Raw genomic sequence first — 17,056 nt, 5'->3', positions numbered from 1 at the left:
CCAAATTAAAGCATGTTACTAAGGGCATTGTCCAGCTGCCTCTTAAACACTAACAGCCTTGGCGCATCGACCACTTCTCTAGGGAGCCTGTTCCAGTGTTTGACCACCCTCTTGGTAAAGAAATGCTTCCTAATGCCCAGTCTAAACCGCCCATGTCCAGTCTAAACCTCCCTTATGCAGCCTTTCCATGAACCTGAAGGGCTGGTCTTCATGTCTGATATTGTCACAGTAATATAACCAGTCTTTTAAAGACTTAGAGTCCAATCACTATCTTTCCTATTCCTTTCTGAGTAACTACTGACATCTAATTGGCAATAATTCTTTTCTCTGTAAGTAATTCATACTGAATGAAGAAGAGTGTTGCAATTTCAGATTATGAAGTTGTATTTTTGTTCAGAAAATAATAATAGAATTGCACTAAAACAAAGACTTAGAATAATTAGAATCTACATAGTAGACTAATAATTAACATGATATTATTAATTTTGCAGCGCAGTGAATGTGCACGTTAACTTTACAGACAGATGAGACAGTCTATTTTCAAAGAATTTACTTCGAAGCTAAATAAATTGTAAAATGTACATGTTACACAAATTGGCTATAAACACAACATTAACAAACCAGTGAAGTCTTCTAAAAGCTATTAATGATTGTTAGAATTGCTTGGAAAGTTAAATTTTGTATTTTGGGATAAGAGTTTACATTTTCAGTGTCTTTGTTGTATTGGAATATTTGAGATAACTAGTGACTTTACATTTTAAAATTCTTTCTTAATTCCAATCTGCTCCTCAAAAGACAATAATTCTACTTTATTTGATTTTTATTACATATAATTAGTGTATGGCATATGCATACATGATATGCACAAATTATGTGATTCCTCCAAGCCATTTTGTAGGTCATGGTTGCTGTTTTTATGGGAAGTGGAAGCCTGCCAGTATGCTTTGCTCTACTGTCAGGGTGTGTTATCTGAGGTAAAATGATTGCCTCTAAGACATTTTTATGTGTCCACATGAGTGGCCACACATTGAGGTATAATTTTCATTTTCTGTCAAGATAGAAACCATTACCAATTTGTTATGTTTTCTTTTATTTGGCAAACTTCTCTCTGCATATTTGGCTGAGCTGCTGTATTGGCATGGAGCATAGCAGACGTTTGGGCACTTTACAGCAGCATTCTACTTTTTATGCAAGAAAAAAAGAAGAAATATGACTCTATTGTAAACAGTGTGTATGGTGTTTGATAATTATTACCAGATTTTACTGTCTAAGAAGGCATCTGAGGAAGCGTTGTGAAGAGAGCTGAAGAGAAATGCATAATACTAAGTTTTAACATGAAATAGCAGAATCTATTGCAAACTCTGCTGCTATGTAAGAACAATTATAAGGATCTGTCTGCAGCAATCAAAATCCAATTTTCGCCACAGAATTCAAAAGTATCAAAATAAACATAGTATCTACTTTCAGAAAGGGTACTCATAACAATAAAAATGTCTGCAAACAAGTAGGCAGACACATTTTTACAGCATCTGGGTACCTCAGAAAGATGTGCTTGATCCTAGTTCTTCCAGGCGAAAGCATTATTGTCCCTATGATTCCATACTGAGAACTATTGCTTATGCTTTTCTTTTAATAATTTGTCAGATGTCTTCAGCACTATTTGATCATTAGTTGTTCTTTATTTGCTTACAGTCCAAGTAAGAAAGAGTCAGATGCATGACTTCATTCTTCTCTTTCACAAAGGTTGTACAGAATGCAGCAGAGGTAGGTAGAGATGATCTGGCAGAGCTCAGTCACTCATTCTAGGCTTAAAGTCTTACCCAAGAAGACTTTTCCCCAAAATGTTGATGAGATCCATTACAGCAGTAGTGAGGTGTCATCTGCTTAGAGACTAATAGTATGAAAACCAAATATGTCACAGCAGAAGACCCAGCTGGAGTAATTCATCGACTTGATACTTCCCATCTGGATTACTGGATGGGCCTGAATCTGAAAGTGAAAACACTGTGCAGGCTGCACTTTATACAGAACAGTGCTGCTCCTCATCTTCTTTAGGACTTGGACTGCTGTATACATGTAGTTGCATGCATGTGACACCCAGTCAGGTTGTAGTGCCGCTTGAGGGCTCTGATTATAATATCAAATAGTTACAGCTATAGTAAACCCCAAATTTCAGTCCAGAAGGTGTTATGGCAACTGCATATAATGAAACTGATGACGCAGATCCTGTGAACATGGCATAAAGTATTTTCTGTAGAGAGAATCCAGCTATGGAAGAAAAAAAATCCGGATGCAATCAAGTATATTCAAAGATTGATTGCTTTAGTTAATCTGTGCAAAATACTCCTCTTCAAATAGGATAAGAGTGATACTTAGTACTCTGAAACACCCTCCCATCAAGTAATTCTGAGAGTTCTGAGTGGTTCATCTCTCTTTCAAAGCGTGAAATCCGAGACTAGATACAACACTCAGCTAAGTCTTTGTCAGTGTTGAGTGGAAGGATTACTTTGTCATTGTTTCTTTCATGCCTGGTTTCCAATCCCTTCTAAGCCACAAATCTTTTCCTACTGAATGGTTGCCTAACCTAGCTCTGTCCTGTAACCATGCTGTTGATTGCTCTTATTGAAATTCAGCCATTGCACTTTCTGAATTTTATCCTATTTTTATACTGCTACTCCTGTTTGCCAAAGTCACATAAATTCTAAATACTCCAATAAACTTTCAAAACACATCTTCACAAAACTTCATATTATACATACGTTCTGTAATTATGTTCTTCTCCAGTAGTCGTAAGTGGAAGTAAACTAACCAACCCTACCACATTAATCTTTTTACTTTGACATTAAACTATGGCTGTCTACTCCTAAAAATAGGGTTCTCCAGCTGAATTTTTACCAGCCTTACATCCTTACGTAAGAAATATATAGCTACACTTTTCCAGGTGGAATACTGGTCTTTGTGGAAGGAACAGATTCTCTGCTATGAAAATCCACCTGTCATATCCTTACCCAAAATTCTGGACTATCTTCCACTCTTCTCTGTCTGATCTTTGAAAACAAGCAGAGGCTTCCTGAAACTGCTAGATTTATTGACATACTGAAGTATTTCTATTCCTATGAGAAATTTTACAATTCTGACAATTTTTGAGCTGATGGAATTTTCTGCAGAAAAGAACCCACCATTTTCCTTTAAAGCTCACCTGGTTCCTAAGTCAACTTACCATATTTCTATGAAGGGTCCCCACTGTTTGTGCATTCTCACAGATAAAATGCACAAGAAGGTTTACAAACCAACTCTGGTACCATTCTTGAATTTAAAGCTTAATTGTCATAATGAAGTAACCCAAAACTCAAAAGCAGCAGCGCTCCATACCACTGAAAAACCAAATACATTGCACACTAAACAAATCAAGTTTACAGTGCCTTATAAAACCTGGAAGACACATAGGCTAGTAAATCATGGTGATGTTTTCATGGATTAATTGAAAAGATACACCCATCCATTCACTTCTAAACAAAGTTCTTAGCTGAAGGACATAATAGCTAATAGGCAGCAAATACTAGAAGAGCACCACAAGGTATTAGTATGAGCATTGCAATGAGGCAGTATTCTGTTCTTGCTTGAAAACTGTTTCCATGGTGGTAATCTGAGTCCTGATAAGTATGGTTTTACATTATTGTTACTTCTTCAGTTTGGATTTGGTGGAAGATGCCCAATTCATCCTGCTGGACATTCAATATTCAGTGTAGAAACTCAAACATTAACATGTGAAAGCTCTTCCTTAACAGATGAACATGATGATGTGAAGTACATTTAAACTATTGTTACCACTAGGGAAGCAGCCCAAGTTTGTATCATCCTCAGTAGACGGTTTGGTCTATTATTAATCCCATCAATTCACAAGTCAGGGCTGCAAGTAGACCTCCAGCTGATTTTAGAGTTTGTGTTACGGTGGAGTTCCTTCATTCTGCACCCGGCTAGAAGTTTAGGATTTCTTCTTCTGCATTCAGATCTCATCACTGGCCTCTATCTGCTCTCAATAATGCACTCTCCAGCCATTTAGAATTTGACTGTGACTGCCAGCATGCTACATAGTTCATTTAATTAATAGCATGTGATGCCAGTGCTTCATAACTGAACCACTGCAGTGTTTTCTGGGTGAAAAGTAAGGTGTTGGATGTGAACTACAAAGCTTCTTAATCTTTAAAAGAGATCAACTTTTTCTTTCTCCATGAACACTGTCATAGCTGTAACTAAGCGACAAATGTAAATGAGACAGTCACTTAAGTATTTTTGGGAGCATGTCTGGACTCTGAAACGTACTCTTTCTTTTTATGTGAAATAACATAAATCCATTCAGCTTTCAGATATACTGTGGGACAAGAAAGAATGAGTAAAATGGGAATTTGGAATGAGGTGATGGTTTTTCACATGGTTTTTCAGTTTAAAATTCTTATGGTTAGTTACCTTTGTTGAGTCTGAGCTATTCTGAATGTTGGTTAATTTGAGGGATAGGAAAAATGGGTATTTTTTTAAATCAAAATGAATAAGTCAAGGCCTGAAAATACCTTTCAACTTACAGTCAAAGTTGTTGTGAAAATTATGTGAGAGTATAAGTCTTCCATCTCAAACAAAAAGGCATTTCAGATCTTGCTTAATAGATTGTTTCATGTGCATGTTGGTTAATTACTAATGTTGGCATGACTATTGTCATCTTAGTTATTGTGACAAACCTCATTTAAGATAGCGAGGGTTAAAAACAATCCAAGTGGGAATTTAATGGCACTGTTCACTTCAATAGACTGTTTAAAATCTTGTGGCTCTTAGAAGGCTTTTAAAGATACCTTCTTGGTCACAAAATATTATTTTGATTTGCACAGTGATGCTTGGCATAGATCTGATCACCTGATCATAGCAAAAAATAAAGGGAATGGACCCATGTTTTTATTAATTGCTTCTGTGGACAAAAACCTCACTGAAGTTCAGTGCTAACCATTTAAAGTGCAGCGTGGTTTATATATGTCAAATTCTGTAATCTGTTCTCAGTTCTGAATTTTTCAAAACTACTACTGAGGCCAGTTAAATATTGTGACAACACTGGGTGCTAATGCTAAGCCCTTCCCACCAGGACATTCGTTGCAATTTGACTGTATAATTTTTTACCCAGTTTGTAAAGATAGTTATATTTTACTCCAGAACAAACAAAAAATAAATCTGCATATTTCATGAAGGTATTCTCTATCCAGCATCAATAGTTATGTCCTTTATTGTCTTTAAAAAATGTTTTTGTTGATAATACAAGGAAAACTTCTCTCAGAATATTTGGCATTGGTTTCAGTAAGATATCTGGTGCAGTTAGGAGTGGGAACACACAGTATTTCATTTATTTTGTATTCTCCCAGTAAAAGGCTTTGTGGCTGAGAGACAGAGACTTGGGTCTAAAAAAAAGTATCAAGGCACCACCTTTCTAATGTGTGTTGTAGAGAGTAGGCTAGAATTGGTTTGGGTTTGGGGTTTTTTTTAATTGAAATAGCAATTTCAGAATCAGGTAAATGTTGAAGTTAGCCAGGCTGCTTTTATATTGCAAGATTTCATTTATATTAAGAACGAAATCATGATGCATACTGTTAGTATCAACTCCACATAAATTTGATAATGTCTTCCACATTTTATTTCCAGGATTTCCTATTTAATACAGCATCTACATCTATTTGCACAGTGAAATTCTTCTGGATAAACACCTAAAAATATTGGTTATATTTCTTTCATAAACCTACCTTTATACATGTTTTCTAAAATGCAGTCTCTTTCTTTGCTATAATACCAATACCTCAGACTGAGGATTATGAAATATGGCTTCCTCAAGATTAGCACCAGTCTCTGCAGATTCAGTTGCAGAAGCTTAACTGTGACAAACACAGTAAGCTCCTGAAAACTCAGCAGCAGTCTTTTTCACATGCCGATGCTAGCTTGGGGAACGAAAGAAAAAGTGCTGCTGTAATTTATGCCAGTGAGGCACAAAGATGGATTAAAGCCATGTTTGCTCCCCTCCTCCCATCCAGACTTGAGCCAACGTTCCTCCACTAGTCTGGAAAAACTGGCTCTGTATTAGGTCTCTCCTGCTAAGGCCATTGGTTTACTCAACTACATTTTTAAAAAGTTGACAAAATACTTGATTGTTACAAAGGATAAATGAATGCCAGAGGTCTGTATTAGAAACACATTGGAAAGAGGGGTTTCTTTTCTGTTTGGCAAAAAATTAATGTTTGTTTGGGTTTTAGTATTGCCACTGACATTTAAAGGAAGAAAGGAAAAAAAAAACCCTTCTGCTGTAAATGTTTTTTTTTTCGTCCAATTTTCTCTCCACCCTCACCTCTCTACTGCTAGAATGTGGTCAAACCTTGATATGTAAATGCTAGCTGCTAGCCCACTGCTTCAGTCAGTAATTTTGTATTAACGAATTGTTCTTCTGCTGAAGTTGTATATTTATTGCTTCTAGCTGTTCGGCATGCCTGAGAAACTCAGCATTTGGGGTGGGTTTTTTGTTTGTTTATTTTTTGTTAATTCCTCCATGTCTAAGTTTATTTGGACTAGGCATCTGGGCCTGGAATCGACTACTGTTTGACTTAAATTCAGAGATGATCCATGCTTTACTCAAGGGATATCTAGTATTACATTTACTGTCTGGAAATCTTACATTTTATTTATTGCCAGCAAACCAAGTGAAGAATGAAGAAATAATCTTCCAAATCTTTAATAGCCTAGTTTAAGCTTCCTGCATATTTACACACCTTTTCAAGCACCCCAACTTCATCTCATTCAATGACATGTTTAAACAATAAGGATTTGGAGATATTCAGAATGGGGAGAGGGAGGGACAAAACAGAAGGGAGGGCATCCAGAGAATGCTGAATGTTATGAAAATCTGAGTACTTTTGTGCTAGAAATGCTCTCCTCTCCTTCCCCTCCCTCCAGCTCTGTGTTCTGGTGATACAATACTGCCTGACTGTGTTAACTTGGGGAGGCTATTTGCTGACTTTTAGAGTATTAGATATTGTACAAGCTATTGCCAGACACAGGATGCTAGACTGGATGGATCATTGGTCTATTCCGGTATGGCAGTTCCCATGTCCTTATAGTAAATGCTGTGTAAAGTTTTTCTACACTGGTACACTGTCTGGAACAACATCTGGAATTTGCATTATAGTCTTCCATACCAATCTACTCTACCAGCAGTAGTTGTCTATTTAAAGCATCCAGCTTCTTTCATCAAACTACTTAACATTTTTGTGAAGGGGACAAGGGTATAGTGTAAATATACTATATATGAATTGTTACCGAATAGATGCACTATAAAAATAGGATAACTGAATTTTTAATAAAAAAATATTTATTGCTTAAAATCATAAGACATAAGGGGTTTACATATTTCTAATTCTGATACTATGAGAACTAATCACATTTTCCCCCAGTGCTTTGATTATCTTTTGAAATGGATGAGCTTTTTCATAGTTAAGTTGATTTTCCCTTTCTCTTAGAAGGTTGCTTACAACTAAATTTTCTTTCAAGAGAAAAAAAAATGCTTAGTACTATCTTTAACAATGGAAGGATACTCTATTACGTTAGTCTTCACCAAAAATAGTTTGCTTTGTTGTTAGCTTTGCAAAAACTGAATATCTTTTGGGTTTTTTTAACCTGGATATCGCATACTTAGTGAAACTATTAGTTTCTTATTATTATTGCAGTTAATATTTTGGGGTAAAACAGCATATAGCATTCGAATAGAATATCTCAAAAAAGTATTATGTTAGAAATATCTGCAAAAGTTCTGTTCTGATCATTTTATGCTGTAGGCCTACACCAAGAGAAAATATAAACAATTCATTCTTTGGCCTATGGAGGACCCACAACTTGCTGGTTATTCTGAAGAGGTTAAACCAATTTCTTCCTCCTCTAGTACTTGTAATACAATTTCAAAGTGCTAGTCAAAGTTAACAGAAGTGTACAGTCTGACTTTGTATAATATTTTTTAAAGCATATTTTTATCAGTTTTGCTTGCTTAGAATTGGGGAGATTTTTGCTCTGTGCAAGAGCAGCAATAATACGTTACCTCCATTGTTAACATCTGAATGCTGAAATATTGTAGGCTAATAATACTCTACTCATCCAAAAGCTAGAAAATACCGCTTTCAGGTCTTGCAGAAATGAAATTAACCTCAGGACAGTGCTTGGGGGTGGGGGTATTTATAGCAATAGTGAAATCTTAAATTTCAATCTAAAATCTGTGCTCTGTACCATATTTACTATTATGGATTGAAACAGTATTATTTTGATGTAGAATTAAATACTTAACCTGTGAAGTTGACTGCAATATGGCAAATATCTATATTTATAGCAATTTTCTCAGTACTCTTCTAAGCATTTTTTTATATTAGAAACTTCTATGGAATAACAATGATTTGAATTTGGCTAGACCTGAATAGCAAATCTTATTCCTCTTTTTAAATAGCAAGTCAATAAATTTGAAAAATATAGGGGTTTATGAAAGCACAAAAAGTTGGAGGGACAAGTGGTCTGATCATTAGGAAAGGAGATGGGGAAAGAGGAAAAAAGGAATGTGGAATGGTGGAAACAAGCAGTGAAAAGAAAGTGAAAGAAAAAGTGAAATCTCGTAGCGGTAACTATCACAGCAGAAACCTATGACCACCGATTATTGCTAGGAGGCATTATAAACTTTGTTAAAGTGAAATCAAACCCAGTTTGGCAAACTAGGCTCAAACAGGAACAGTGTGTGATACAGTGGAAGGTTTAAATACCAAACGCTACAGAAGAGTACGGGCTTTCATAGGTAATTTAGCACAGCTCTGATACTATGAGGTAATGAGACAAAACATACTCAAGGAAGTATGAGGTTTTTTTTTTCCTGCACACATTTTTTTGTGATAGCAGTGGCTGTGTGAAACAGTGAGAATTAAAGAGATGAATCCAGGTTTCAGACTGTATCTATAGCAGTACTTATGCTATCAACCCTCATTGCTGTAAGAATCAGAACCTACTTCAAGTACTCGGGAAAAAATTATTTTTCTTTTCATGATCTGTAAGAGAGGGAAACTTGGATTACAGGACTCCTTTGCGTGAAAAGAGGGATGATGGGTTATCTCTTACACGAAAAGAAAAACAAAGCTGGATGGTGAGATGGGGCAGACAGAAACCAGGGAACTTGCCTGCAAGAATTGTGTTACACAGAGCACTTAGTGATGGTTGCAGGTTTCATTAGAGACATAAACGTATTTCCTCTCCCCTGCTGCACTGTGTTTACAAAACTATTTGTAAAGCTCTTGGACACTCATATGCAAGGAGTGGTGACAGCAGCCTGAGCCAAGAGGCTTGTTTTGGTTGTAGAATCTCAATTCTGAAAAAAGGTGGAAACAAGATTAGATGTTATTAAAGTATTTCCTCCTTCAAAATTCCCATTGTTTTATGGTTTTGACATTTTTTTTTGTCTTGTTCATACTCACGTTCTCGTGCCTTGATTCAAAATTTTTGCTTGTTTTCAATTGTCATTTGACATTTTTCTTCATTTTATTTACATTTTGGTCAGTCTCTTCTTCTCTGTTTTGGTTTCTCATTCCTATCCTTTTTTTAGTCTTTACCTTCTTCAATTTATTTTTCTTTTTGGTCTCTCAACTGTCTCTCAGTGTTTCTCAACTGTCTCTCCTCTTCCTGTGCCACCCGCTACTCTGCTGGAAGGGAAAAGAGTGCCAGTGAGTTCATTCTTCCAGAACAGCCAAACTTTTTTTCCTTGGGAGAGAGATCTCATTTGCTTTGATCTGTGGATTCACTCATCTGTTTTCTCATCTGTTCACATGAGCTACATTTCTATCCACTGCCTACATATCACGAGGTTGATGGGAGCAAAGTGTTATAATGTTTCCTACGTTAATGCTTGTAGTTCAACATATACATTAACAATATTTGAAGGAAAATGTTAGTGGCAAATAGAATATAATTTAAGGAAAGCAGTAGTGCTTGAGTACTTCTCATTATTTTTCTTTTAAATATATGGTGCATTGATGATAATTGAGAAAAGTGGGTAGCATGTTAACTTGCAAGCAATGTTGAACTTAGAAACGAATGGTAGTACTAGTAGTTACGGTCCGTATTGGTCTCTCTTTCTTTTTTTAGACAGCCTGTACAATGCAAGAAGCAGCACTGAATTTCTTGACACGGATACTTACTCCTGCTTTGTTCATTTTAAGCATCCTGATGGAAAGAACCAATAACTTTCATAAAACGTAGCAATAATTTGCAAAATTCTGATGTTGTAAATTTTATAGCAATGTGATTAGTTGCTTAATTCATTTAATCTGCATTTAGAAGCGGGATGTAATTTTTGCTGATGTTCTGAGCACCAGTTTAGATGTACTGTGTACATCTGTAGTGTGTATTTGTCTGTAAGTAGTGCATTTTTAGTAACATACAGTTCTGCATCTGGAAAGTGAAAAGCTGTGTGTTACTTTTTCTTGGTGCCTGCTGATTGCAGAAACAGAAGATGTATGTTTTACAAAGCTGCCATGTTTTATGCAGGCACCTCCAACTGAATCCTGGCTAAAACTGCTTAAGAAGTTACTGCCTCTCTGCCAAAAGCTACTACCCTCACAACAGAGTTGGCAGAACATAGCTTTTGTCCACACCTGTTGATTATTTACTGCAAAGCTCAGCTGTTTAAAATGCTGACATAGGTAAGTGTAAGATAATGTCCCAGACTCTCCACTGAAGTGGTGGAGGCACCAGAGGGCATGCTGTGTAGAGTCACTTGTGCAAGGAAGGCTGAATGGGCAGCAGGTGAGCTGGTAACAGCCAACAGCTGTGTCAGGTTGATAAGCAAATGTGGAATTACGCAATGCAGCTTTGCACTTTCATTCAGTTAGTATAAAAATCACTGATGGATGCAGTGCATTTGTACCTGGAGATCCGAGCTTCATCACTAGTGCAAAAGCATAGTGCTTCCTTGCTCTTGCTGAGATTCAAAATGATTGAGTTCACTGACTGCCACTTTAGTTTCTCCTAAAGGGCAGTTCTGGAAAGGCCAGAGCTGTTGTGATACCAGACTTCTGTTTATGTCACACTTAACATGACTGCCACCTGTCAGCAGCTGGCATATGGTTCAGATCCAGGGCATGGCTCACACATTTCAAAATCAGAGGGATTACCGTATATCATATCTTTTCATACAAGTACCATCTCATTAGAGTAGTTCAAAAGAACATCATCTGTCTCCTGAATAAACTGGTTGAGTCTGCCTGGAGAGCACTGTGTAGGTGGGGTTCGTTCCTTGGTGCACAGCTGGCCAATACGGTGTTGCCTATGCTAGACTATTGGACACACAGCTTAATCGTACTGTAATAGTTCTTGAATGCTTTCTGGTGTGCTGAAGTTTCTTTTCTAGCTTCAGTTGAAGCCAACATTCTCCCACTTGTTACCTCCTAGAAAGTAATCAAACTGATCACCAAGGTAATGTGTTAGTTACCACAGCTTATGGACATACAGGAGCTACTCTGCTAGTAACTGTGAAGAAGCAGTCTTGTCTGCTGACTGTTGCAAAAATCATTATCTGAGAATATCACTAGGCCAGGAGAGTATCCATGTACCTTTGAAATCCTGTGCTGTCTCTGAAACTGTCTTAAATGAATTCAGGTATTTCAGTCTAATGTTTCAAGACATTTCATTTTTGGAATACAAAAGAGAGCCAAGTACTGAAGGTCCTTTAGTGACACTGTGGGAAAGAAGTGCAGTACAGCAGAACAGCTGCTCCCCGTTTACATGGGATAGGACGACGGTTAAACTGTAGGATGCTGTCACCTGGCTGGGGTAAAAATCAACCCTCTCCAGCAACAAACCCATGCTAAGATAGGTGATTCTGATTTGCAGCACTATCTTAATAAAAGAGGTTAAGAAAATAATTTTGTGGTTACTACTGCTTCTAAAGAAAGTCAACAATTTGCACACCTAGGTACATTAAACCCAGAATCATCAGTTTTGGCAAGCTATTTTATTAAAACTAGTTTTGAGCAAAAAAACCTAAGCTGCAAAACTTTTTTTTTTCTTTTGAGTTTTGCACAGGAGAACTGACAACCTTTCATCCTTTAAATTTTGAAGAAAAAGTGTATTTTAAAGTTGGATGTCTCACTCGTTTAAAATGAACTGTCAACAAGGGGTGATAAGCACAAGTTAGTAGGTTCCTGAAGACCAGAGATGAAGTTAGAGCTTTCAGCAGAGTGACTGCAGAAGCATGACTGGGTAGCCAGCTCCCCACTGAACCCAGGAGCATGCGAAAGGGAAGAGAGCTATAAACCGAACAAGGAAAAGTCTCATGCAACCTGTATTTGTGGAATTGCAGCCCTAACTCCGCACTTGGAAAATTATGCAAGTGCAAACTTTTGTTGGAGGAGCTTGAGTAAGATTACTGTAAATTGAAATAATTCATATAGAAATTACTAAATACTTCCCATGTTCCGTAAAAAAGAAAACAATTTTAATTGTTTTTGGAAAATAGTATTAAGTGTGATTTACCATTTACATTGATGCAAAACAGGTCTACCTGTGAAGATGTGTGGCTTGCAGAAAATAAGCTTAAGTTCACATCAGGAAAATATTTTTTTAAATCTCCACCGCAGTCTGTGTTTATTTTGCTTTACCTATGAGATGCTGCATCTGAAATTGATTCTGGGAATATCAAAAAGTTTCTTAATATGGGCTTATTTTTAATCACAGCTGGGAACACCTCAGTGGAAAGTTATGAATAGGAGTCAGAGACTATGACTTCTTTCAGCTCTTGGAGAGAAGTAAACATTGCTTAGTTTGAATCTACTGCATCTAATTTGCAAACTACGTGGGACGCAGTATGGCCTGACCCAAGAATTAGAGATGTATTTATTTTTAATTCCTATTAGTTGTATCCTGCAAGTGTGCTGTGGCATTCTTTGAAAGCCTGAGTTGATTAAATGGCTAAGTGTGACTACACTTCCACATACACTAATATAAAACCACTCACCAAGGGATGACTCCATCTCTTTAGGCCTATATTTTAACTCAGCCTAGGATAGTGTGATTTGGTATGTGTTCTTAAAAATATATTCAAATGCTCATCTTTAATAAGTTGAGAAGAATATGACAAATGCAGAAAGCATGTTAACTAAAATAAATTACTTCAGTCCCTCCAGTGTGAGACAATGTTTTTATAATTAAACTACAAATACGCAATCATGAGTCACTCTGATGGTGCATTATGTTATTCTGAATTGTAGATGTGACTAAAAAAAATAAGTTTTTGTGTTAGTAGCATGTACAGGGTTATAAACTACTGAAGTTTTATACACTGGAAACAACTCTTAAAGTATTTCCATAGGACAGGGTAATATGCAGGCATGCTGACAATGCTGTACAATAAGAGATTTATGAAACCCACATGTCAAGAATCAATTGTGATGAAAAGTCTCACTTTTTGTTTTTAAGATTTTTCTAAAGCTTTCAAACAGATCCCATATAGTCTATAGCTTTGAATTTTGTCTGGTTTCTTTAATAGTACTGTATTGCAATCTACAGTAACTGAGCTGGTTCTCCCTCCTTCCCTTTCTTTATGTATGGAGATTTGCACTAGAGCTCTTTGAAAAAACTGTTTAATTCAGGACCTCTTACATGTTGCAAGAGACTGATAAAGCAGTATTTCATTGGCCCCAAAACTGTCATTCTGATACTGACTTATTTTTCCTGGATTTTCTGTCACAAAGACTGTAGACAAAGACATCTAATGCTGTAAAGTTGATATGCTTAGATTCAGTTCAGGATAGTTCTTATTATTTTAAGTTGTCCCATCAAAGACGTTTTTGCGATTTGTTAATACAGAATCCAAATGTAAGTGGGGTTTTTGCCTAGGCATGTTTTTTTTTGCACTGACAAATCTTTTAATTCCATTTTGGTGGTTAATTGAACATAGGAACTTTATACTTGTTCTCCTGGGTAATAAGTAGCAGCTTTACTACAACTGTATATTCAAAAGTCTTGCTAACTTGTCCGTAAAGATCAATAGGTTTACAATCGGTCATCCTGTAAGCATCTTTGGTTTGGTTTTCTTCTCTTTTCCTTCCACCTCTCTTTTTCTTTAAGTAGAGTAAATAATTTATCTTTTTGTTTAAGATTTTGTTTGTCCAAGCTAAGACTTGTAGTTTTCTGACAGCTTCTGTATAAATTCTCACCTCAGTGACACCTGCTAATAAGGCCGTAGTTGATAAGCTCCAGGCTTTCCCACCACTGACTACAGCTAACAAACTACTTTTGACTCCAGGTTATCATAGAATCATAGAATAGTTTGGGTTGGAAGGGACCTTTAAAGGTCATCTAGTCCAACCCCCCTGCAATGAACAGGGTCATCTTCAACTAGATCAGGTTGCTCAGAGCCCTGTCCAGCCTGACCTTGAATGTTTCCAGGGATGGGGCATCTACCACCTCTCTGGGCAACTGGTTCCAGTGTTTCACCACCCTCATCATAAAAAATCTCATCCTTATATCTAGTCTGAAGCTACCCTCTTTTAGTTTAAAACCATTACCCCTTGTCCTATCGCAAGGCCCTACTAAAAAGTCTGTCCCCATCTTTCTTATAAGCCCCCTTTAAGTATTGAAAGGCTGCAATAATGTCTCCCCGGAGCCTTCTCTTCTCCAGGCTGAACAACCCCAACTCTCTCAGCCTTTCCTCATAGGAGAAGTGTTCCAGCCCCCTGATCATTTTTGTGGCCCTCCTCTGCACCCGCTCAACAGGTCCGTGTCTTTCCTGTGCTGATGACTCCAGAGCTGGACGCAGTACTCCAGGTGGGGTCTCACCAGAGTGGGGTAGAGGGGCAGAATCCCCTCCCTCGACCTGCTGGCCACGCTTCTTTTGATGCAGCCCGGGATACGGTTGGCTTTCTGGGCTGTGAGCGCGCATTGCTGGCTCATGTCCAGTTTTTCATCCACCAGTACCCCCAAGTCCTTCTCCACAGGGCTGCTCTCAATCCCTTCATCCCCCAGCCTGTATTGATACTGGGAGTTGCCCCAACCCAGGTGCAGGACCTTGCACTTGGCCCTGTTGAACCTCCTGAGGTTCACATGGGCCCACTTCTCAAGCTTGTAATGGTGATGTTTTCAGATTACTGGGAATTTGCTGAAATGGGAAAATATCTAATGGGGGGGAAATTTCTAATCAACAGTAGAAAAAACATTGGATGGAACAAAGCATTAGTTTAGTCTGGTATTCAAAGAATTAAAAAGCATGATCTGAACCAAGTTAAGGTGGAGCAGCAGGACGTGAAGCATTCCCTTTTTGATCTTCTGTGTACCTACTTCAAGCGTTTTCCATGCAAGCCCTTCCCCCCGTTTCGTAAAACTCTAACGGTGAAAGGAAGTCCGAAGTGAGTAATAGGAAAACTTGAGAAACACTCCCTTTTCCTGGGAAAATTATTCAGTATGTTTGGGAAGATATGTTAAGTAGAAAAAGACAAGACAAGAGAGTTCAGTACGTGAAATAAAATCCAGCAGAGCAAACTCTAGCTGTATTTTTCAAAATGGATCTTCACAAAAGTGGTTACCCTATAATATTAGGGTCTAATAAGAAAGAAAAAAACAAACAAAAACAACAACAACAACAACAACAACCGAGCAAAACTGGGATCTTTTTTGCTATGCACAAAAATAAGTCACAGTGCTAAAATCTTGCCGTGCATATCATAATTACAAATCATAACTTTCCGTTCTTTCACTGAGTTTGAGCTATGTTTTTTTTTTGTAGGATGACACATGTACTTCAATTTGAAGACAGAAGCAGAAAGGTGAAAGATGCAAGCATGCAGGATGAAGACACTTTTGAGATCTATGATCCACGGAATCCTGTAACTAAGAGGAGAAGAGAAGAAAGCAAGAAGATAATGAGAGAAAAAAAGGAAAGGAGATAAAAAGAATGTAAAGCTAGCCAGAGCTGCCTTGAAAAGTGACTGCAATAAAGCACTGGCTCTTTTGTAAGCTGTAGTTCCTAAAAATATCACTGGACAAGTGTGAAAAGGAATCTCTCAAGAACCTGTCATGCAGTTTTGAAGCAGAGCTATCATTTGTTTCTTAAGTTGTGCAGTCAAGTGCTCTCAGCGCATTCACTATCCAACATTTCTAAAGGTTTTTAGAATTATGTATTTAATAAAACAGCTGAGTTGACTTTTGTCTGTACTTTAATTATGATAGTCACCATCATTATTTAACCAACATATGGTAATCAAAAAGTTTTCAACGTAATGAATGACCATTTGTCTAAGTAAGGGTGAAATTAGAAGATAGAAACCCCATTTGCAGGCTTTTAAGATTTTCTGAAAGTATGATTTCAATTATCTTTATTACTTTTTTAAAAGGCATATAAACATTATAGCAGTAAATGCTGCCTGCCTGAACCACTCTGTTGCAGAATTAAGATGATGCACTTGCAGAACTCCTTAGAATGGTCCCAGCTTTTTTGAAACAAACTAAGCTTATTTTGAGAATTTGGTTATTTTCTCCTTCTTTTGAAATATGTATTCCAATACAGCTCCCAGCGTGGGAAGCTGGGGTAGTACACAATTTGAGGAGTGTTATTTCACTATCTGTGAACATGAACACACATGAACAAAAAGAGAATCTGAATGTACTGTAGTGGTTGCTTAAACTGTTGCAAGACCAGAAACATCCCTCTGGTAGAATTTTCACTGTAAAGTAGCTGGTAATGAAGATTGGTTTGTTAATTAGTCCAGTACAGAAACGAAAAAAATGTGATCAGTCTCATTAAAAACATAATCCTGTTTTTAACAATTATTTTACCATCTAAAAATGAACAGCTCAGGTTTCCAGCTTATAGACTTTCCAAGATTTTTCCCCTCCAAGTGCTAATATTTTTACAGAAAAATGGGAATTTTCAGTGTTCCTTCCTTACAGCATTTCTGATGCTGCAGAAGCATGGACTACCCATATGGGCAGTAGCTAAAGAAGAGCGAGCACAAAGGAGCAA

General features: G+C 37.2%; 1 protein-coding gene across 3 annotated transcripts in view; it reads left to right on the top strand.

Annotated features, from left to right (window-relative positions):
• The window catches only part of CWC27 (CWC27 spliceosome associated cyclophilin), a 124,999-nt gene extending 108,763 nt beyond the window's left edge, over positions 1-16,236 (top strand). For all 3 annotated transcript variants that reach the window (XM_050912807.1, XM_050912808.1, XM_050912806.1), the window contains exon 14: positions 15,821-16,236. In XM_050912807.1, the coding sequence (XP_050768764.1) occupies positions 15,821-15,983 (163 nt within the window). In that variant the 3' untranslated portion in view covers positions 15,984-16,236. The remainder of the gene's footprint in view (positions 1-15,820) is intronic.
• Positions 16,237-17,056: the final 820 nt, after the last annotated feature.

The sequence above is a fragment of the Gymnogyps californianus genome, chromosome Z, assembly GCF_018139145.2.
Source record: "Gymnogyps californianus isolate 813 chromosome Z, ASM1813914v2, whole genome shotgun sequence".
NCBI classification, from domain to species: domain Eukaryota; kingdom Metazoa; phylum Chordata; class Aves; order Accipitriformes; family Cathartidae; genus Gymnogyps; species Gymnogyps californianus.
Note: the sequence above shows the minus strand (reverse complement) of the source record. Positions and strands in the feature narration are given on the sequence as shown.